The sequence below is a fragment of the Chamaea fasciata genome, unplaced genomic scaffold (genome assembly GCF_029207755.1).
Source record: "Chamaea fasciata isolate MVZ Bird 193981 ecotype frontalis unplaced genomic scaffold, bChaFas1.0.hap1 SCAF_1, whole genome shotgun sequence".
NCBI lineage: Eukaryota > Metazoa > Chordata > Aves > Passeriformes > Sylviidae > Chamaea > Chamaea fasciata.
This window is the reverse complement of record NW_027094086.1, coordinates 130,249,447-130,273,325: the sequence shown is the minus strand read 5'-3', so window position 1 is coordinate 130,273,325 and position 23,879 is coordinate 130,249,447. Positions and strand designations below refer to the sequence as shown.

Genomic DNA, 23,879 nt, shown 5'->3' with positions numbered 1-23,879 from the left:
CCATAGAAAAGACATTGAGTATTTAAATTCAGTGTATTATAAAAGATATTATAAATCAATACATTTATTAATTATTCAGATTTTCTTTTCAAAGTGTAAGTGGATAATTTTGTGTGCACTGTTCTATTTAATGTTCCTTAACCCATTTTTCTGAGCTTTTCAAGCAAATTCCTCATATTCACGAGCTTAGCAAGACTAGTGAGAAAGCTTTTATATTTTAAGAAATCGAGAGACAGAATAATTTATAGAAACTGTAGACATTACTATCTTTCAAATATCTGCCAATAACCAGAATATTAAAAAGTTTTAAAAAACCAAGACAAACACACCCCCCACACACACACACACAAAGGAGCAGAAAATACGTTTTTTCAGTTTCTGACATCTATTGTTCTTATTCAAAATAGATGGTCTTATTTTGAATACAAGCCACACAAAAAACTCATGCAGAGTTCAGGTCTAACACTTTGTGTTTGTGTCCCTCAGAGAGGTGGCTGTAGACTATAATTGTTAATAGTTTAGAAGTAAAGATTTTGGTAATTGATTTCAGTTTGATGTTATCTTAGATGGACATTTTGTGTTATCAAAACTTCTAACAATGTTTAATTTTTATGCATTATTTTAATTTTCTAATTCTAATTTTAATTAGTTTTGAGGCTATCATTTTGGATATGTAAATATGCAATTTTATGTGACATGGTTTTCCATTAATTCAGGATAGTAGCACAGTGAAACTGTGCTGCTTCCATGTCCTTACTTTTTAAATATTAACCCACCCAGACAAGTGGAGAGGAATAAAAAAAAAAATCCTTAGTAATTCTGCTAGGATGACACTGTTGGAAGAAGCATTCCTTTACTCCCTTGTTGGTTGAAATGTGTAATTCTCTAAAAATTCACATTTTCTGGGTGTTCTCATCAATCTTCATGTTAAGGAGAAAACGAGGTGAAGCACCATTTCAGTCAAATTATAATAAGACTTCTGCAGGTTATATACACTGGTTTTTAGCCATTCTAAGTGTGTGGTGGCTGGTAGCTTACTTGTATTTAGTGCAGAACTCATGAGTAAACAAAGGTGAATCTAGTGTAAACTCAGAAATCAGGAATTACCGGAACAAAGACACGGATTTAGCCAGGTGGCTCATGGAGTTCACTCTACTGACAAAGCCTGTTTGCTTAGACTTTTATAAGTCAGTCTTCATCTTGTACTCTGCAAATGAGTGTTCAATAAAGATTTTATCAAATGTCTAGTGAAGTTACATGAGGCTTCCTGTCAAAATGTAAAGTGAATTAAATTAAATCATTTAATGTGAATTAAATAGGAATGATAGAATAGATGTTGATTTAATTTCTGTAATTCTTTTCCTGTGATAGCTTGAACATGCTAAAATTACTCAGACAGAACTCATGCGAGAGTCCTTCAAGAAACAACAAGAGGCCACAGAATTTCTCAGGTATCAGGAAGAGCTACAAGAACGTCTCAATGAGGAAACCAAAGCCAGAGAGCAGTTGGCTTTGGAGCTTAGTAAAGCTGAAGGTGAGTAGCTTTTTTGATGACTTGTTGGAGTTTGCACCTACTTACTTATTAATTGGGTAAAGAAATTGCAAACTTGATCAATTTCTTTGCAAACTTTAGAATGTTATCAGCTTTCTGGATAATTATGGATATCATGACCTCTGGAGGTCCCCTACCAACATAAACCACACTGTGATTCTGTTTTCCAATTTTGACTCACTTATCTGAAAATATACACGACAATATTAAAAATACTAGGTTGTGTGTGTGTTTGGATCCTCAGAATTAATTTATTTCATCATAACATGTTTGTGCAGACAAGCTTAAATGTCAACAACTTGAAATCATAAATAGGTGAGTCTGGAGGTCAGTTCTGGAGAACAGCTATTCCTGCCCCTTGCTCAAAGCAAGATCAGGTGGAGCAGCTTGCCTAGGTGTTCAGTCAGGTTTTGAATGTCCACAGTCTCTCTGAGTGGCTGTTCCAGTGTTTGACCCATTTCAGTGAGGGGAAATGAAAAAACCCCAAACTTATTTTTGTATATTAAAGTGCAGTTTCCCATATTTCAGTTTGTGCCTGCTGCCTCTTGACCTTGATGCAGAATCTTTACTTTGAACATGATTATATGGTGGTGATAAGTTTCAGTTTGCACTGTTTGAAGTGATCTTTTAAAAAGTGTATTTGCAACTTCATTAGGGAAGCAAATAAAAATTGTGGGGTCTTACAACACGGGAAATCTAATAATCTATTCTGACATCAGGAAAATATGTTCAAACCTGACGGACACTTTATTTGTTCTCTTGTTTTGGTAGCTCAATGTTTTGTAGCCATCCAACATTTCTATCATTATCTCTGATTAGCATCTGAAAAAGATGCCAAAAACACCTGCTCTATAGATAGGGTCTCTGTAGCAGTAAGCAGAAAGGTAGTTTTGAAGCTCAGCAGACTTCTCTGTTTCAAAGTGGGAGCATAGAGTGAAGTTTGATAGTCCAGTGTTACTCCTGGAGAATGCCACCCTGCCAGACTTCCTCTTCTTTTTACACAGACAGATAATCCATCATGATTTCACATGCTATTAATAGCTGGGACACACATAAGCTGAAAAGCAGTGCAGGTTTCTAAGCCACTTGTCTAAAACATGTTTTGAGGGACAGTTGATGGCCTGTCAGTTCATGCAGCACAACAGTAGTGTGTCAGCACCAGTAGTACTGGCTGCGACGTTTCAGTGGCTTTTGCAAAACCAGAAAGGATGAAAATTGATTTCTGAGGGAATAGATTAAAATCTGAAATAGGCATTACTACTTTTTTTCTCTCCCAAGATTAAATTAACAGTGAAAAAAAATTGTTTGGAACACATCTTAACATGCAAAAATATGAAGAACTCTTCCACAAGATATAAATAACCTATGAATTTATATTCTGACACAGATGGAGTTACAAAATGTTTAATATTGAAGAATTTCAGAATGTAGGCAGCTCTATGTTGCTGCTTTCTTTGAAGGATAATATTTTGTCTTGATAGAAATTTTATTCACAAATCTTCAATAATAAAGTAAAAATGCCTAATATATTAGGACGGAATGGCTGTGTTGATTTGGTTCATGATCAGTTCTAGAATATAAGAGACAGAATTGGATGTTAGTTTTAGCCCTTGATAAATATATTGCACAGTTGTGAGTTAGGTGCATTTGAAATTTAATGCACTTTTAAATGACTGGCACCTTTTTTGTTGGTGTTGGCATAACAAAATAAAGGTGTCTTAGAACTCTTTTTATTTGATTTCTGCCCATTGAACTGAGTTGTGAGCATACTCCGACAAAGACGAACTACATTCTTTTATCGAATTCCTTAGGTAGGTATGTGGAGCAATGTCTTAGTTCATTATACATCTGATGGTACTCTGTCTTCTCTTGAGATTAAATGTGTCATTTGTGATCATTTCTTTCTTATCACAAAGACTGCTGCAGCTGAGACATTTTCAAACCTCTTGTGTTTAGTGGTGTCAGATATGACTTATCTGATGTGATAGAAAAGCTAATGCAAATTTGTTCACTGAACTCTGACAATTTTCATTACATCTCAGAAAAAACCCTGGCAGAAGTAAATACCACAACATGTGATTTTAGCAGACTTCATAGCTTTTTTTGTGGGAGTATGCATTCCGTTTAACCCGGGAATGCCCTCTCAACTTCAAATCTGTTAAGCATTCGCTGTGAACAGCATCTGATATGGTTGGAATAACCACTGGAGTTTGTATTGTCTCAAAGTTTTGAAATGTTATAAATGCTGTTACTCGTTCAGTATTTTCTGTTTCAATATCCAGTCCTATATGTCTGTGTTCACTGTGAATTCTAATATGGGAAAAAAAGATGGGTTTACATGGTTAACAAATGGAAATACCTTTAGTTTTCTACATTCTCAAGATAGGATAAAATCCATTTTAATATTCACTCAAGACTGGATTTACAGTGATTTATACTGAATTTATTTAAATTTCTTATTTCCCCTGTGTTTATTACAAACATAGTTTTCCTTGGCTTTGGAGTTCCTGTTTGCTCCAGAGGTTTTGTGCTGAGTAAAAATTAAGCTCTATATTTGGTGTTCTGGTATCTTTCCTGTAATTTGTTCATCATGAAAGGATAGCAAGGACAGAGTAGAAATTGTCAGGTGTTGAGCATCTAACATACATGTGCATGCAAGTTGGAATACAATAGTGACTTCAACAAGAAAAACACTGGTTTTGATTGTCTGTTAAATCTGCCTCCAAACTGATGTTTTACAGGCCTCATTGATGGTTATGCAGATGAGAAAGCATTTCTGGAAAAACAACTGCAGGAAAAAATAGATGTAATTGACCACCTAGAGCAAGAGCTGCTGTGTACAGGTAACAAATTGCAGGAGTTAGAGGCTGAACAGCAGCAGGTCCAGGAAGAAAAGGAATTACTCTCCAGACAGAAGGATGCCATGAGAGCAGAGGCGGGGCCAGTAGAGCAACGTATGTATTCATCACAATCTTTCTATGAGATTTGCTTATACTTCCAAATAAAATAATAAATAGTCTTGGCAAAGGCTTGTCCTCATTGCCTTTGTGATCGTTAATAAAAATGTGATAGGGCCAACTGTGATATTTTCACACCTGTTGCCTAATGTTAGCATGATAACTTTTCTTGAGCAAGGAATGACTGAATTTTTAGAAGCGTTGAGAAATTATAGTTGTTCTTTAAGTCAGATAAAGCTTTATCGCACCACTGGAGATGGAGTAGCAACAATGGATAAAAATACTATCTAAATACTTTCCAAATAGACTTAAAGACAGACTAGGAGGCATACCTACCAGAACATGATTGCACTACATGTGATTGCTGTATTTATTTTAGTCACAGAAGATAAACTTTTCTAATTAATTCCTCTTTCAGGGAAGAATAGCACAACAGTTGCATGATAAGGAAAGCCTTTTACCTACCAGTAATGAAAACTTTCAGCCCTGATGGTGAAAATTTCAGATATATACCATGTCAACATAATTTAACTAACTGCTTACTCAAAAAAAACATTTACCCTCATGAAGTAAATGTGTCTCTTAATTCTTCCTTAAACTAATAACTGAAATTAATATTTCATGTTTGAGAGGGGAAGAAAATTAGAACAGTAGTGTTCTAAGAAGTAGTGATCTTTTAAGGATTGCAGTGCTTACATTGTAAATAGCAGGTTGAAGTTATAATTTTATTTAATTTTTAGAAGTTTATTCCAATTTATAATGTTGCCATTTTTATAGATTGCACATCTTGTGTATCTGCAATTTCCTGCAATTTTCTGTAACAACGAAATTTTAAGAACAACCTGCTGCTTTCTACTCTGTAATAAAGAAGATCCTTGTCTATGATTCTACTTTAGTTATTTTTTGCATAGTGTAGGCTTCTAAATAAATTAAAGTCATTTTCATGTTTAAGAGTTGTAAGGATAAACAATTCTATAAATATGTGTAGGTACTTATATCATGCATACCAGAATAACTTGTCACATTCCTTAAGTTATCTCAACAACTTTGTCATTAAATGCCACATCTATCTTTGGCTTCATTTTCTCTTACATTGTTGCACCACAAGACAACTATAGCTGGCATGTGAATTACTTTGCTTCTTTTTTTTTTTTTTTCTCTCTCTCTATTCTCCTAGGCCTAGTAGATGCTGCAATCGATGCAGCTTCCCAAGCAGGTGTGTTTGTATGTTGCATGGCCAATCTGTAACTGGGTGGAAGACTTACACGTACTGACATTGTTAATCAGGATTATTGGGCTTTTGGCTTACTGACGTTACTTGTAATTCTTACTGGCCTGCAGCTTTGATGTTGTACTTCATACTGAGTTCTACATTTTGCTAACAACATTTCTTATAATTTCTAAACATAATAAGCAAATTCATCAATAACCATCATCTTATTCACCCATGAATTACAGTTACTTAGATGGTATTTGAGAGATATTTTTGTAGTCTTTTATTTCTTTTTATTTCCAAATACAGCTGAGTCATTCAATGTGATAATTAAACATCTTATTATATTGCTGTATAATGGTTACCTAGAAATGAGAATTGGTTACATACGATGTAAGATGATGGTGCCTGAAAGATCTTTCTTCTCTAGTGAAAGTACATTTTATTATTTCTGTCTAAATATCAATCCTGTTTTTAAGATTCTCCAAAAGTAAGTGCACTTTGCCATTTGGGTTTTACCTCAAGGGGTTTGTATGGTTATTTAATAGGCACTTCAGTGGGCTGTGGCTTAAGAGTCTTAGAGTGGTTTGGGGCTTTCCTGTATATGTGCTTGCTGGCTTTTTCATGATGACTCAAAATTGGGCATTCATGCAGTCACTGATTTTGCAAGCTCCAGTTGCAGGTCAGTAATTTTCCTCTCTGTCTGCCCAGCAACCTCGCTAAGTCTTTCAGTATTTCCCTCAAATTATTTATATGCATCACATTAAATAATGAAGTCTGGGAGTGGATTGATTTTGCTGGCAATGGGGATGAGAAGAGGGTTGGGTTTTCTGTGCATCACTGTTAACTCCTGTGCTGACTCTAGCTGTGGTTTGACCCCATGCATTTTCTTTTCTTTTCAATTGTGCAAAAGGCCTTTTAATGTGAAAGTATGAAACTTAAACAGGGAAGTGATCTGATGCAACTTCAGTAAGAGTCCTTCGAAGACTACCTAAAGGATAGTAATTTTAATACGAATTTGCTTCAGTCACTATCATGATTATTTCTCAGGAGAAAATATATTTTCAAAAAAAAGAAAAATAGTAAAAACCCAAGCCAGTTCACATCCTTCTGCAGATTACAGCATGAATACCTTGGGGAGTGGTTTTGCTTCATAACATTGCTTACTATTCATATCTAAAAGTAGTGATGCTTTTATTATACTCAGAATTACTGGAGGAAACAGAAAAGCTAATGAAGGAAAAAATTGAAGTACAACGTCAAGCTGAAAAAGAGTATGATGACCTTCAGAAGCAAGTTAAAGTCTTGGAAATAGACTTGGAAGAACAGGTCAATCGTTTCATAGAGCTAGAACAAGAGAAGAATGCAGAACTAATGGACTTAAGGCAGCAAAACCAGGCCTTGGAGAAGCAACTGGAGAAAACAAGAAAATTTCTAGATGTAAGTATGGTAAAAGGCAGATATCATGAAGGTAGGTAGCACTGCTACTGAAGTTTGGTTGAGGGAGAAATGCTTTTTTTTTTTTTTCAGATTTTGAGCAAACATAGGCAAATGATGGCAAGCATAGGCAGTGTTGTAGGTTCCAGCCCAAAAATTTATTAACATTTTAAAAGTTGAAGATTATTTGGAAGTGCTTGCTTAGGACAGCTCTGTATTTTAAGCAATTTATAGTTCTTTTTATTCTGATGGCTTTTCATAATATTAACCCAGAGTTTATTTCCATTTTGAATTTCTATTTATTCTACATTTATCAGAGACTAACAGTAGGGAAGAAATCATAAAATATTTGCTTACTGTCATATGTGTGGTGTACCTGGAACAGAAGAAACAAACCTCTCGTTTTTGTGAAATATCATTTGACATGTCTCTGCTGTGCTAATTTTTTGATTAAAAATATGAAATTTATTGCCTCAAATGATAAAGATGTTAATGGTATCTGCAATAAGTTCTGCTAGCTTATAAATACTGACATTACTGTTGTCAGTCTCATACTAACGCAACATAGAACTGATGACACTTAACTTGGATAGCTTTTAAATCAAATGGTGTATTCACATAATTTCTTACCTTTCAGGAGCAAGCAATTGACCGAGAGCATGAGAGAGATGTATTCCAGCAAGAGATACAGAAGCTGGAACAGCAGCTTAAAGTTCCACAAAGGAGTCAGCCTGTCAATGAACATCAAACCAGAGAGGTAACACATTTTATTACTTGTACTCAATGAATATGAATGAGAAGCTGACAGCTGTTAAGATATGACAATGAAGCTATTTTATGGTGTATCTACTCTACATCCATTTGCAAGCCAGAAAAGTAAATGCCCTGAGATTGAAGGTGGTGCAGGAAAATGGTGGAACTGTGTTTTGGGATTTTTTCTAGGCTGTGTGGTTTTAGTAGCAGACATACAGAAACATCTTGACTTTCAATATAGGCTCTCTCCTATAACTAACTTAACTTAGAAAATCCACTGTTCTCAAAAGTTTGTGGAAACATTTAAGACTATTCTAGCAATTTTACATTCTTATGTTCTTTGACAGTGTTCTTTACATTAAGTTCTTACGTTATTTTTTGACATGCTGTTTATAGCACAGGTACCCCACTGAGGGAATTGAGTTACTGAGGTTTAACACCTGTGATGTAGCACTCTGTGTGTACACCTGAACGTCCCCAGTAAAAGTCTCTTGGCACTGAAACGAATGCAGTGACTGTAGAACAGCAGCTCCAGGGAATCACAGAAAACTCTCAGACTCAGCAAAATCAAGAAGTGGCAGCAATGCAAATGCTATCTATTATAATGCTTTTGCAGATTTTGTTTGATGAACTGTTAGTCAATTAAATTACATTTTATTTTTTGTTGATTTTCTTGTGTGCTGCTTTTTGATCAAGGTTGATACTTTCGCATGATTTTCTTTCTTGATTTTCAGTATTAAAATGCCCTCTATTACATTAGACTGTCATTTTCAAATCAAAGGTCTTACTGGAGTAGCTCAGTTGCTGTTACTCAATTCTTAAATCTTAGTAATATTTAGTGTTCTGTATTATGTGAAACAGTGGAAGGTGTCCCTGCGTGTGGCAGGTGTGTTGGAACTAGGTGACCTTTAAGGTCCCTTCGAACCAAAACCATTTTATGATTCTAGGATATGTTTTAGGACCAAAGACAGTAATAGGACACAAATTGCTATATGTGAGATGAGCATGTCAAAGTACTTATTTATTTGGAATTTGCAGGTTTAGAACTATGATTCATTGGGTTTCTAAATATATTTTAGTACAAAGGTTTGTATGAAATATGACACTGTTCAGGCAATACTGTGGGATATGGTTGTCATCAGCCTCTGTGAACAGTGAATCATCTGGAATTAGCTGGGTATGTGTTAAACAAAACACACAGAGCAGTTCTACATCTATTTCCTTCTGTTGCCAAGAGTGTGCACATTCCTCTCCTGCTGACATTTTACACAGACGGAGGTGGCTCTAGCACAATTAGTTTTCCTGAATCTAGGATGTTAATTTTCAATTCATTTTGTTATGTGTCTGTTTATTAATTTGTGGCATGGATAGCATATGAATTCCTGGTTAAAATTCTCACATTAAAAAAAATTCTCCTAAGAAAAGTTTAAATTTGATGGCATAATAAAAATTGGCCTCTTCGTTCACAACCTCTATGTAAAAATCATCCTGATTAATATGTACATATACACATAGGTGTACACTCTGGCAGATATGCTACTATGGAGATTTAAAGCATACCGTGAAATGAAAGACAGATTTAACTGTGATTAAAATTTTGAGATTTGTACTTAATGTTTTTAAGTTAGAATTTTTTGGTGGGTAGAAAGACAGTAAGATAATGTCTGCATGCACCACAGATGTAGGAGCTGGTTTAGATGTAGGTGATGTTAAATGTGATATGCTGGAAATTATAGACATGATTTTCAAAGTGTAGTAGATTTACATTTATCTTATCAAATGCAGTACATATTCTTACTATACAGTATATTTTGATGTCACAGTGTTCCTTGAAATATTTTGTAAATATACATATTTTCATTATTTATCATGCTTTTGAGAGAGCTGTTCTACTTTTCATAGTTGCACATTTTTTTAAATCCTCTTCTGCTTTGAGGGAATGCCATGAGCATATTCAGTTGATAACTAAATTTGTTTCTTACTGTTGTTACAGCTTTGTCACCTTATTCCAGGGAGGATTGTCATAGAGTCTGCTCTAGACTTGATTTTTATTTTTCCATTTCTCTCTCAGGACTTTTTTGAGGTCACTTCAGACTGTGATGTTACTCATGGATGGATAACGTCAGTAATACCATCCTGTCAGCTTTATGTTCTGGTCCTCTTCTCTCCTGTCTCTTGAAATGCTTTGACTCTTCTACCTTTTGGCTACATCGTAACTTCCTAATTGTAAATACTGAAATCAGTTTCTTGAGTGGGACAAAGATTACTTTCCCTATCTCTTGCCCAATTACTCAGGTCTTATCTCTGTACATCATACTATGGACTTGTTTTGCATCTTTCCTATCTGTAATTTCAATTAATAATTTCTGAAATACAGCTAGAAATGGATAGATAATACTATCTCTGCTACTTTAGTTAATCTTTTAATATGTTGCTTCTGAGATACATACATCTGACCTACTGAGATTCAGAATGTTTGATTTGGATGTTTTGTCCCCCATAGAAAGTGAATTTATTACATCCATGACACCTGTTTGGTCCCATTTAAGGAACACAGCAAGAAAGCAAAGCTTCCTGGTTTTTGTGATTTAAGTATAGCTATTCTCGTCAATATTAAAGATCCAATGAGTTTTAGCATATTCATGTATATCACTAATCAGCTCCTTCTTTTGAATAATTTTGTCACAGATTTTTAGAACTATGGTTTTCCTCTGAGGCCAATAGCATCTTGACCATAGCGTCAAGCCATTCCATCCGTAGGTGTTAGAGGCATCGTTTTAGTGGGCTGCATAGGGATGCTGTGCTGCTTGCTTTTAACTGACTAGAGTCTAAAGGCTTCAGGAGGACAAGATTAGGTCTAGAGGGTAGGTGATGTGGCACAGATCATACCACTTCTGAAATAATGCTGTTTGTATTTGTTGGATGTAGCACCACAGTCTTCCTGACTATATGTTCTGTTTCACCTAAAGAGTAGGAGTTTCGTTATGGGAGGAAAAGAGAAATATTTTCTTCCTGTCAAAAATGCATGGTGTTGCTATTGCTAGCGAACCCTTCCAGTGCAGTACAATGTAATAATCTTGCCATATTGTCATCAGGTTGAACAGTTAACAAATCATCTCAAAGAAAAAACAGACAAATGCAGTGAGCTTTTGCTCTCTAAGGAGCAGCTTCAGAGAGATATACAAGAACGAAATGATGAAATTGAGAAGCTAGAATGCAGGATAAGAGAACTGGAACAAGCCTTAATCATCAGCGCAGACCACTTGCAAAAGGTATTGCTTGGTTGAAATTTATCAAGGTTTTGCTGCTTTCTTATTTCCTTGAGACCAAAATAGTGTGTTTTTTTAATCTGATAACTATTAGTATTATTTCTGTTTATAGGTGGAGGAAAGGAAACAGTTTGGTACCATCATAGTAAAGGGAGAGTTACCTCTTGAAGTACAGCTGCAAGCTGAACGAGAAGCCGTGGACAGAAAGGAAAAAGAGGTAAAATGCCTGTGAACATTTCCATCTTTCCACTTCTGTTTTGGTTTGTCAGTTTTTGCTTTTTGTTGAGCTTAATGGACGATACAGGTGAAATTTTTTACAGTTAGAGAGACAGCAGTCCAAATCCCTTTGAAATTCTCTCATGATCCATGATAGTTGTTGTTCTGTGTAAATATTTATGACTTGCAAGAGTGTTTCTGAAATAAAAATTCAGCCCAATTAAGAAAAACTGATTTTTTTAGTGGTGTTTAAAATTCCATTCAGTTTAAGGACTCAGAATATCACCAAGTATACATTCTTTTGTTTGTGCATAGCAAACCAGTTTACTGTAGACATTGTACTTGCAATTTATAGCATTTAATTTTTGGTCTGGCTTTCTACTCCTTTTCCTGCTCCTTTTGCTGGAAGGTCACAAACCTTGAGGAACAATTGGAGCAGTTTCGAGAGGAGCTAGAAAATAAAAATGAAGAAGTTCAACAATTGCACATGCAACTAGAAATCCAGCGAAAGGAGTCCACTACACACTTGCAGGAACTTGAACAAGAGAACAAATTATTTAAGGTAAGTGTGTAACAGAGAAGCCTAAAGATTTAGTCTCCTTCCTGCACAGAAATAAGTTCTTTGAAAATGCAAGACACCAAATTCTTTCTCTTTCTCAAGCATTCCACCATTCAATTTGCCAAAATATTAAAAAGCTTATATGATTGCTTGATATTCCGTGAAATTTGTGTTATTTTAATTCCTACGCTGGAAAAACTCATACAAGAATATACAAACACTGCTGTGTATGTCTGTAACATGTTTTTTTTGGGGGGGGTTGGCAGGATGAAATGGAAATCCTAGGACTAGCTATCCAGAAATCTGAAGATGCTGCCATAAAGGACCATCATTTAGTGGCTGGGAGGCTCGCTCACATCATGCAAGAAAAGGATCAGGAAATACATCATCTTCATGAACAAATAGCAAAACTGCAACAGCAACTTGAAGTCACAACTGACAACAAGGTACATACTTCTGAAATCTTTTTTGGAGTCCTACTTTCTGCTCCTAGCTTGAAAGAAAAAACCCTCTGTCCCCCACCAGCTGCATTATCTTCTATTGCTGCCTCTAATTTAAAAATGCAAATGCTTCAGCTTCAAACCATGCTTTAAACCTAATCTCTTTTTCCTTTTTAGTCTCATTTATGGCAGATGCTTTTTGTTTGCTTTTCTTTTTAATTATTCTCCTTAATTTCTGCTTGAGTTTTTGTCTTTAATTCTTCTGATACTTCTGAGTATTTAAGAGTATTTAGGTAGCTGAATTCAATCTCAGCATTCATTTTAGCATCTTCCTTCACATGACTTACATTCAGTGTTGCACTCCAGTGACATCTGCTGGATCATGTTAGATTTTATTGCATTTTTAGCAGTTGAACTTCGGAGCTCCATGAGCTTGTGTGAACGCTTTGTTCTCATACCAGTGTTGGCAACATCTTTTGTCCAATTTCAAGCATGGAGGTGCAAACAAAATGCTGTGTTTTATTAGAAGTAGAGGGGAAGAAAGAAAGAAGCAGATTTATCTTTTATTTACCGAGTTTTAACACCTGTAGCTTTCTGTTATTTTTCAATTATGTGTTTTTTTGATTATCAGCTTCATCTTCTTTTGGCTTACTTTCATTTTATACAGATAAAACACACTGATTTTTTCAGTGGCTGAATTACGCATTCTGACTATTTTAAATGTCATTTATTAGTCATAAGCTTTCACTCAAAAGCAAGTTACGAAAAGGATTTCTGTTATCCCTTGGTAATTGACTGAACATTTAGGCTAACATTCTACTAGGACATATTGAATCCACTAAAATTGGGCTCTGACTGAGCTGGATAATTTCACTGAGTCTTCGTGTTCAAAATTCAGTTTTAGTGAAACTCAGTGAATAATGACAAAACCTTGAACTGGATTTAGGAAATAGCATACTTCAGTTCTGCTCTATATAATGACCCCAGTAACAGAGTTACAGTTCTTGCCTTGAGAAAAATACCTAGGATTCAGTTATAATTCATTTTAATGAATTGGGTTTTTTTCCTGTTACATGAAGTTTAATTTTCTTAACTTCATCCTCTGACTTGGTTTTATTTTCCAGGACATTAAATAATTACTCTGCTTGGTTATGAGAGCATTATTAAATATTAATAGATTATTCTTAGGTTAATCTCTTTTCTAAGTCTCTTAGACATCTTCATCCCACTAAGTGCTTTTAATTACTGTGGGCCTTTATTCCATTATGTTATGAAGAACAGAAACTGTTATGCTGAGTTGATAGCAATCACCAGGACCACTGTGCTGCCTTCTGCCTGTGGCAGTGGGGTTGAAGCTATATGATCTTTAACATCTCTTCCAACCCAAACAATTTTTTGATTTTATGACTTGTTCAGATTTTATTTAGAGTTTTTGCACTTCCTCTAGTCCATGGATTTTTAAAATTAGGTTCTTGGTTGGCAAACCAGCCTTTCTAATTTTTATATGGTCACATTTATTTTTGTATGTATTATACTTATTACAAAGTCATCCTCTTATTCTACTTAAATAACTAAGCAAAGTGAAGTATTAAGTGACAAAGGAAAAAACATGGCTATTTGAGTAATAAATTTAGTCATCTTTCGTCTTTTCTGCCTATTTTTTTATATTCGAACAGGTTCTATTAGAGTTCTTACCTATTTCAGATACCATAACTTATTTTACCTTATATGTTTTTCTGAATATTTTTGGCATATTTTCTTCTGCCTTCTGCATTTCCACTGTAGAAGCACTGTTCTCTTTACGTCTCCAAACATTCACTTAAAAAAATCCATTTTGTTTCTTAGCCCTACTACTTGTCTTGTCTGTCTTTATTTTGTCCTTGTAAAGACAAATTTTTTGTCATTCTTCTACATTCAAGTAAAATTTGCTTCCACTGCAATTTAACAAGAAGGTTTTTTAGCAATTTTTATTCCTTTTGCTGAGATTTTTTATTGATTGAATTTAGAGTTCATCAACACCATTCATTCCATTTTTTGTTTCTACTCATTTATTAGAAGCCAATATAAGATGTCTTCTCTTTTCTGCATCATAAAGTCATCACTTTCATGTTCGATCAGTTACATAATTTTATAAATTTCTTGGAATTTTGATCCCCTTACACAGCCTCTAATTTAAAGTGTCTTTAGAAGTAATCTAGGAAGGTATTATTCTTACTCCCTTCATGTTTTCATGAGGCTCTGATTTTTGTTTGGATAGTCATATGCATTATAAAATAAATACTTCTATAACTTTGTCTCTTTTTACTTTGGTTTTAACTTTGGCACAAAGAAATGTTTGTGCTCTGGGTCTGTGTGTACTGCTTGCCCTATGTGTTTGTGTGCACGTCTGCATACATGTATGCATGCACACATAAAACCACAAACACATATTTAGGATTGTGACAGAAAATGTCACAGCTGATAAGTGTTTCCTATTGTCTCAGATTATAAAGCACGTTACATTGGTATCTTTGAACACAATTAGTAAAAGGTCTATTTGTATTTAAAATACATATCCATCTAAATTGGTTTGTCTTATATAAGCAGGTATTGTGAGTGCTTAAAATTCAGTGTTCCCATGCTCTGTGAATGTTACAAATGCTTTCCCTTCATCTGATGCTTTAATACCTATTTTTCTGTTTTTTAAAGTTGTGGGCTACTTTCTCAGTCATTTTTGAAGATGTCTCAATTCTCATTAAAGCTTTAGCAGAGACATCACATTAAGAAATTCATTGAGAACTTTCTTTTATGAGATCTTTCAATGTTGGATTAAACTGTTTCTGTGAAGTCCAGGACAAACATGATATGGGTGTTTCTGTTTGGCTTTTTTTTTCCCCAGGTTATTGAAGAGCAAAATGAGCATATACGGGAGCTTGAAGCCCAGATAGAATGTCTGAAAAGCGATCAAGAACGTGTGAAGAAAAAAAACGACGAGGAAGTAGAGCAGTTGAATGATGTAATTGATAAGCTTCAGCAGGAGCTGGCAATTATTGAACAAAAGATCCCAGCAGACGTTGCTGGTTTTCAAGAAGATGCTGACAGTCCAAAACACATACTTGAAGCAGTTCTGGCAGAAAAGGAAGCTTTGGAAAAGCAAGTAGAAAACGTAAATGCAGAAGCGTCTCAAACGAAGAATGAGCTTGAGGAAACAAAGTTAAAAATGAGCCAGTTGAAGCAAGAAATAAGTATGTTAAAAAAAGAGCATGAAAGAATAACAGAGAAATATAAGTGTGCACTGGTCCAAGGTGGTACATCAAAACCAGAAGACAGGACCAATGGAAAAACTGAACAAATGGAAGGCTTATGTCAGGAGATAGACTTGCCAGATCAGTCCCAGCTTAGGACTTCGGATGAAGATGCAAGAGTCACCATTAGCAAGATGGAGATACAACTGCAGCAGCTTCAGGCATGCATTAAACAAAAGGATTCAGAACTGTGCCAGTGCTACAGTGAAATAAAAGACATGAAAGAGCAAAGCAGAGCTGAAAAAGAAACACTTAAAGAGAGGATATTAGAACTGGAAAAGACACTAATGGAGAAAGTTGCTGCTGCTCTTGTGAGTCAGGTTCAGCTAAATGCAGTTCAAGAGCAGAGAAGATTCATGCAGGAAATTCAGGAAGCTTCAAAGTGTGTGGATGAAGCAAGCAAGGATGCCCAAACAGAGGGTTTGAGTGATAGAACTGGAAATGAGACAGAATCAAAATTATCACTCTTAACCCAGAGGCTTAGTGAGATGGAAGACCAACTGGCAATGGTAAATCAGAGCTTGGAGCTGGAAAAAGAAAACGTAAAAGTTGCACAAAAGGAAGCTTCAGTGAAAGAAGAAAAGTTCTTTGAGCTTCAGCAATTGCTGAAAGAGGTTAAAGAAAAACATGAAGAAGAGATACAGAAATATATTAAGCAAGAAGAAATGCAGATATATCAGGTAAACAGACGCCATTTCCATCTTGTTTTCACTGAAACCTGTTATTGTATGTGAAGTGTAATGAACGAAATGGTTATTAATGAAAATAACTATAGGAATATTCTACTTTACGTAGCACTTTAATTTCTATATTATTCCTACAATTACAAAGAGGAGAAGGATGTTATTTTAGGGGAACCCTGCTATCAGTTTCCATTATGCATTAAAAACAGCTTTTCATTACTGTAAGGTGGTTTTGAATTTTGGACATATAATTTCTTATTCTTCATTGGACTTGACATAGAATGGAATGTAGTACACTTCTACATGGTGTGGAGGTAGTAGAGGCATAAAAATTAAAATGATAAAAACTGTCTAAGAGGATTCAGAATGATAAGGGAAGTGATCCTAATTTGTCTATACAGGTGGTTTTGGAATGAAGATTCTTTATTTATATATGTTTTGGTCTTTATTTATGTTTTCTTGTTTTCCCATCTCAGTTCCAAAGATATTTCCCTTCAGTAGCTTTTCCAGTATTCATTTGTCCAGATTTCCATGCACCAGTGGTTTATTGCCTCTCAATTTAGAACCATCAGTCAAAATTGACCGTGTTTGATAGTCCAAAAATGGGCTTGATGTCTCTGAATATGAGAGTTTCGGCAATGTTGGAACCCAATAATGGACAAGAAAAGTTTCTAAGATCTTTCATCAAAATACAAATTTAATAAATGTCATAAATTTCTTATAAGTTAAACAATATTATCAGACCTCATTTCATACTCTCAGTAGGACCTTCCTCCCTGTGTTTTCTGTGTGGTGTATCCAATTTATGCTTGCAGTTCAGCAAACGGTAAGATAGTCTTTCCTCCCATGGTCTTAGTATTTTTCTTTTTTTTTTGGAGCTGTGTTAACCGAAATAACATACATTTGTTTTCTCCTGTGGTCTTTTCACTTTGTAAGTTGGTGTGAAAGTGATCAGTGCTGTTAAAACTTGGTTCTAAACCATTTTCCATGTTTTGTGTTGCCATATAGGTAGAAGCGCAGCTCATGGAAAGTCAGAAAGAAAAAGTGCTTATTACTGAACTTGAACAAGTGAAAGAAGAGGCAGCTGCTGCTAAGGAAGAACTGAGCAGTTACAGAGAAAAGGCAGAAAAACTTCAGCAAGAACTAGCAGTAAGAGCCAGAGTGTCCCATATTGTATTTGAATCAAATAGTGGGAGAGGACTTACTGTTCAAATATGTGTGCTATAGTTCGGGAATTTTTAATCTTTTACTGAGAATGTCACCAAGAAAAGCAGCCACTTTGTCTACTGTGGGTGCAACAGAGCTGATGCTCTAGATCTAATACTCACTCATTGCCAAAGTACTTAGTTTTACTGCAGTGCAACAGTGGATCTAGAGCTGTATTTCTTAGGAGATAATATTTGCTACCATGTGTCATAACTGCTTTAAAATAGAACTAAACTGACCTGTAATGGTTTAGAGGGTTGCTTGAATTTTAGCTGTTTAAAGTATTTGGAAGGATTGCAATTGAGATTCTCCATATTTACAGGTAAAAGAGGCAAGTCTGATACATCTTCAGGAAGACCTGTGCAAAGTCAAAGAGAACCTGGTTCAAGCAGAAGAGAGGCTTGCAAGTTACCTGAGAAAGGGCAAAGAAATGGTGAAAACTGAAGACAGGAAAGATGCAGAAATATCATGTGATTTGTCAGCCAGTGAGTCTACTCTCACTGGAAACAGCTCAACGCAAACAGACAAGACTGTGGAAGTCTCACCAGTCCTTGTTAAAAATGCAGAAATTCAAATTGATTTGCAAAATGGATGTTCTTCAGAAGAGATTGCAGAGATTGTAAGAGAATTTACTGAAAAAATTGACCAAATGCAGGAACTGCACGCTGCTGAAATCATGGACATGGAGACAAGGCATATCTCAGAATCTGAAGCATTAAAGAGAGAGAAGTTTGTTGCAGTACAAGTATTGACTGAAGAATGTAATACTTTAAAGGAAGTCATAGAAACTCTACAAGCCAAAGAAGTAGGTATTTTATTTTCTAATTACGGAAATACTTTGGTTGAAGCTTTTACTCTTGCTGTAGAAATTCCCATTTAAAATCTGTAACGTGTGAACCACCACATGCTCAGTAAAAAAAACTTTTTAAGAGTTCTAATGTTTCCATGGCCCTGGGAGAGATTGTGAACCCCTTTCTCAGCATCTAAGTTTGCAGGTATGCTCAACTATCAGGTATTTCCTTGTGCTTCTGCCTTGAACCTGCCCTGATCAGTGAAATGTAGGTCACCCTGTGGAATGCCATCTCTCTCATATTCAGTTTTATTACTTTGATGCAGGGGAAATGGAACAAAGGTTCACATTATTCCGTTCCTTAAAAGTTTCTCCCTTATTGAGTGGGTGAGGGGTTAAAGACTTGATTGTTTTCTTTTCTAAATACAGAGCATCCCAGTTTCTGGATTAGCACGTTCTCCACCACATCAAGCTAGAGATGGAGGTTCTAGTGGTAAGAAATTTGTTTTTACAGATTTCAAACAGCATTATAAGTTAAAGCTATTTTTTTTAATATTAAGTTTACTGTTAACAACTTTGTGTTCTAAGAAATCAAAATGGTTTCTGCCCAGATTGAAGCAGAAGCCTGTTGCGCCAGCAAAAGGTTGTGGGGCACGCCATGTCTATTTATTTGATACAAAAGGAAAATGTCCAGAGCAGAGATGGGTTTTAGCTGAGACATCAGATGCTAATTATTTTCCTTTCCATTGGAGTTTCTATGTTCTTCCTAGCTATTACATTATCTCTTCAGCATAGCTTCATCATCTCCTGATAGTATTTAGAGCTACAGCTCCCTAGCAGTGGGAGATGATGAGACGTGTAATAAAATTATTAGAGTGATTCTTTTCATAGGTAAGGCTAAGCATATTAAGAGTGGGTCATTTGGCAGAAGTGTTTATGCAAGTAGTTGTTTGTCTTGTAAAACTAAACTAGGATTTTTAAGTTTGATTGTGGTTTTATTTTTTAGTTTTGTTTTGCTATTACTTCTTTGAAACTGAAAAGCAAAAACCTATAAAATAGGTGGTCTCCAGGCTTAGAATGAACCCTTAGTGACATGCAAGTACCTGGTAAAACAACAGATAAAAAAATACTTCTTTGATGCCTGTTCTTCAAAGCTTCACAGTAGTCCAGCTTTCATGTTTTCCTCTCCTTTTATTTTAGACTCCAGTTCAGACTGGAGTCAAGGAATGTATCTTGCTCAGACCCAGGGATCCGACACAATATCTGAAGGAATAGATGAAGGTGAAACTTCAACAGATTTACTTCCAAAAAAAATTAAGGTAAAATAGACTCAATCTTTTTTTTTTTTTTTTAAGGAACTAGAGTGTTACTACTGAAAGTTGATAGTAGCTTCTGCTTGATCATTGATAACAGAACCATTTAGATAAGTTTCAGTGTTGACTATTTTAATACATTTTCTAACAGTGATGTGCATTTTTGCATTTTAAATTAGACTAAATATGAGGTTTATATCTGTAGGCTTGTTCTCAGTTATGATTATGAGAAATAAAACTACTATTATAATTTATTGCAATTTTCTTGTATTAAAAATGTCATGATCATATATTACACAATTTTATAGATTCTATATTTTTATAGCTATGTTTTGAAAGCAAATGTGTTTATTATAAACAGTAAGGGTATCATGCTTTAATAACACTTTTTTAAAAATATTTTGTGACAAAGCCCTATCTTCATAGTAATTTCAAAAAGTGGATGGCAAAGCTTACCTGGAAGCTTCCCAGGACTGTTTTTAAAATGTCAGTTTCCATTAGTAGCTCTTTTAAAACTAAAAAATTGTTTTGACAGGTGTACACTGGAAAATTTTACTTGAAACTGAGGAAAAATACAACTATTTAATAAGTTTCTGTCTGGGTGGCACTTTTGTCCTTGATAAGAGGAAGCATAGTTTCCTTATGCTGTTCAAATTATAAGTACCAGTTTTCCAATACATATGAAATAAGATTGCAATTATTATTGTTGTTATTATTATATGTTGTTATTACTGGCATTACTGATTTCTTTTTGCTTTTATTGTAGGGTTTGCTGAGAGCAGTTCATCATGAAGGGATACAGGTGCTGTCTCTCACTGAATTTCCATATAGTGAAAAAGATCTGTCACCTCACAAGCAACAGCCAGAATCTTGGCTAGAAGAAAGAAAAGCTTTCCTAAGCACCATCTCATCTTTGAAAGACCTAATTGCAAAAATGCAAGTTCACAGAGAAGCTGAGGTATAAATAATATCATAAGATTCTATCTGAATAAAAAATAATTCATTATAAGACACATTCACTTCTAAGACACATTCACTGTTCAGGTTTAAATACTAAAATATTCTGTTACATGGCAAAATATTTTTAAAATGTGCCATAAAACTCCATATTGCACTTCATGGTATTACAGTTTATATTTATTCTTCTGTGCATTCATAACTTTTGACTGTATGAGTCTGCCTTTTAAAAAGAATTCTATTTTGAATCATTTTCCAGCATCAGTTTAAATAGAATTTTTAATGCTGTTGTTTATTGACTTCTTAATCAGTAATCTGTCAAAACTTTTGCTTTAAATTACCCCAGTTAGACTCTTGGATAGATGCAGGTAGCTTCTATTACTTCAGCATTTCCTTTAGCCTACAAAGTGGGGAGATGAACTTTGTGTCATTTAAAATTAAATCTTTTTCATACACAATATCTGCACACTACCACATAGCTCTGTGAGAGCCTAGGGAGAGATGTAATATACGAACAATTAAAAGAATAGTGTTATATAGCAACCTCAGTAGTAACTACACAGGGCTGAGTTTTCAGTTACAAGAAGCTAAATTGCCTCCATCTAAAACAAAGGTTAAAGTTTAGCATTTGGGAATGCAGAAAATTTTGTAATGTGTACAGTAAATGCATCCATTTGGATGGATGAAATTTAGACAATTATTAAGAAAAGCTAAATGTTCCATTGAGAACACACACGCCATGTAGACTTATAATGATGTAATCTTTCAGTTTGGCTCTTTAAATTGTTTTTATACCACTGCAGATCTGTGCAAGTACTGAATCTCCTGAAGGTGTCTCAGACTGGCGAGGAGAACTTTTGCATGCCATTCAGCAGCTTTTTGTGAGGGAACAGAATGTTCTCCTTGCTGCATTTCGAACTGAACTTGCAGAAATGGGCACAAGAGATGCAGTGATGTTGATGAATCAGTTAGAGCACAGACTGCAAGACCAGGTAATATAAACCTTACTGTAGTCAGAGTGTTTGTCTACATTAGATTTTAATTTTAAATTTATAAATCCGTTATAAATATATGTATTTATGGTAGTTTTGACAGTCTAAGGAAGAAAACAAAGTCAGACTTGCAGAAAGAACTGGTGTCTTTTAGAAGAAAAATTATGTGGAAAAGAAGTTACGGGAAAGAAACTTCTGGGTGCAGAAGTTACAGAATAAATACAGCCTTCAGAGATCAAATTGAATTAAACACAGTTGTCCTGAGATTGATGTCATTAAGTTAATTGGAATTACACTGTCTAAGAGAAAAGGTAGCTTGTTTATACAAAATAATTTGTGAGAAGAGAAAGTGATAAAGCTGCTATGGGACAGAGAAAAGAAGTCAGTTATTTCCTCTGGAACATGGAAGGTGTTAGTGAGAAAACTGCAGTTAGCCAGAAAAATGATTGCTCTTTTCAGTTTGTAATTTTGATGCCTAGTAGAGAATTAAAAAAATAACAAGCAGCTCTTCCAAATATTGTAATACTGACTTCATTGAAAATGTTTTTAATATATATGCACTATGAATATATAAATAAATGTGATGTCAACACCATAAATATTCTCATAAAATCTGGCATTTAATTTGAATTGTTTCTAATGCTAATAGGCTACTAACCAGAGAGCATCAATGGACTGTCTTCAGACTGCAGACAGAAGAAGTTTACTGATGGAGATTCAAGTATTACGTGCTCAGATAAATAGTAAAAAAAGTAACCCAAAGAGAGAACAAGAGATTGATTCAAAAAGCCAAGGTGACTTCTGTGGTAATATATGTCTGTTTCCAAATGCTGTCAAGACAGTGCTAATAATGTTGTAAGTGACAAAAATATGACTTTCTTTGGTCTCTGATTTTGATATGCGTGTTCTGAACACGCATTGCATACTTTTCATCTTCTTCAATCTTCCTGGACTACTTTTGCAAAAATTAAGCTATAATCTGTGTTCTTATGACTTTTATCAAACTGAGAGTGATACAAAGTTATGTTCAATTGGTATAAAAATCCAGCTTGAATTTTAAGGCTATTTTCCATGTATATGCTTCACTGTTTAGGTTCAGCAAGCTTTGAAATTATCTAACTTGGATAGTCAGTCATAAAGCAGAAACTAAGAAGCAATTAGAATGAAGAACAAAAGGTTCAGAGAACAGGTATAGTTTAAAATTAAGCAAAGCTCACTGTCAGTGTTTAGTTACAAATATTAGATCACAAGTATGCATATGTAATATAACTAACTTAAGTTATGTTAAACATTATCCAAATAATGCATATTGATATAGTTGCACACGTCCTACAGCCTTTAAGAAATAAAGAAGTTGAAGCGATTTCTTGAAAGTATGAAAGGTATTCAAGTATAGGAGTCATGGGTTTGCTTTTATTGCGCTACTGAAAGAATATATTATTTTAAAATATCACTCTTAATAATAGCCTTGTGGTCATGCTCTGGCTAGGCGAAGCTTTACCCAAACACAGTGTGTTTTTATGAACTAATTTCCATATTAATGGTGATCTCTTTAGAAATGCTGGAGTATAATATGCAGCAGAAGCAGTTGCAAATTCTGGAGATGCAAGTGGAGCTCCGGAGTATGAAGGACCGAGCCGCAGAGCTTCAGGAGCAGCTGAATTCAGAGAGGATGATGGGTGCAGAGCTGAAGAATGAACTTGCACAAGCCAAACTAGAGCTTGAAGCAACCCTTAAAGCCCAGCACAAGCACTTCAAGGACCTAGAAACCATCAGGTGTGGCTTTCAGTGCCAAGCTGTCTGTGTTGACTGTGAAGATTATCTTTCCTAATCTGAAATCAAAATAGTGATTTTATTAAGGGACTTGATCTCATGTAGTATAATTGCTTCTCAGTATTTCTGTAAAACCTACCTGACAAAAATAGACTTTTTACATTTGACAAAAAACATATTTCAATTCATAATTTGATTTAATACTTTATTAATTATCAAGTTTCTTTTTAAACTTTGTCACATTATCCTACTGTATACAAGCTAATAAATAGACCATATTCATTAAAGGTTTTTAATCTCCACAAACATGGAGAAAAAAATTGCAAAGTTAAGATGGCTTTGCAAGCACTTCCATATGAAATACTTGTAAATGTAGCTTTGGCATGGTTGATAGCAGAAGCCACAGATTTGGCACTTAGGAAAGCCATTATTATTTATGCTTGAACCAGAGGGATGTGCCCATGAACAGTATCTTAATGTTCAGC

At 34.9% G+C, this 23,879-nt stretch overlaps 1 protein-coding gene across 7 annotated transcripts in view; it reads left to right on the top strand.

Annotated features, from left to right (window-relative positions):
• Positions 1-23,879, top strand: part of AKAP9 (A-kinase anchoring protein 9) — a 104,384-nt gene that overhangs the window by 68,808 nt on the left and 11,697 nt on the right. For 5 of the 7 annotated variants that reach the window (XM_066197723.1, XM_066197707.1, XM_066197749.1 and 2 more), the window contains 18 exons: positions 1,372-1,534; positions 4,294-4,506; positions 5,687-5,725; positions 6,930-7,162; positions 7,797-7,916; positions 11,008-11,184; positions 11,294-11,398; positions 11,807-11,959; positions 12,223-12,402; positions 15,275-16,360; positions 17,372-17,512; positions 17,892-18,374; positions 18,789-18,852; positions 19,560-19,678; positions 20,439-20,630; positions 21,433-21,621; positions 22,271-22,415; positions 23,178-23,397. In XM_066197723.1, coding sequence (XP_066053820.1) covers positions 1,372-1,534; positions 4,294-4,506; positions 5,687-5,725; positions 6,930-7,162; positions 7,797-7,916; positions 11,008-11,184; positions 11,294-11,398; positions 11,807-11,959; positions 12,223-12,402; positions 15,275-16,360; positions 17,372-17,512; positions 17,892-18,374; positions 18,789-18,852; positions 19,560-19,678; positions 20,439-20,630; positions 21,433-21,621; positions 22,271-22,415; positions 23,178-23,397 — 4,022 coding nt within the window. The remainder of the gene's footprint in view (positions 1-1,371; positions 1,535-4,293; positions 4,507-5,686; positions 5,726-6,929; positions 7,163-7,796; positions 7,917-11,007; positions 11,185-11,293; positions 11,399-11,806; positions 11,960-12,222; positions 12,403-15,274; positions 16,361-17,371; positions 17,513-17,891; positions 18,375-18,788; positions 18,853-19,559; positions 19,679-20,438; positions 20,631-21,432; positions 21,622-22,270; positions 22,416-23,177; positions 23,398-23,879) is intronic. The other 2 variants (XM_066197715.1, XM_066197758.1) reach the window with 1 other exon arrangement.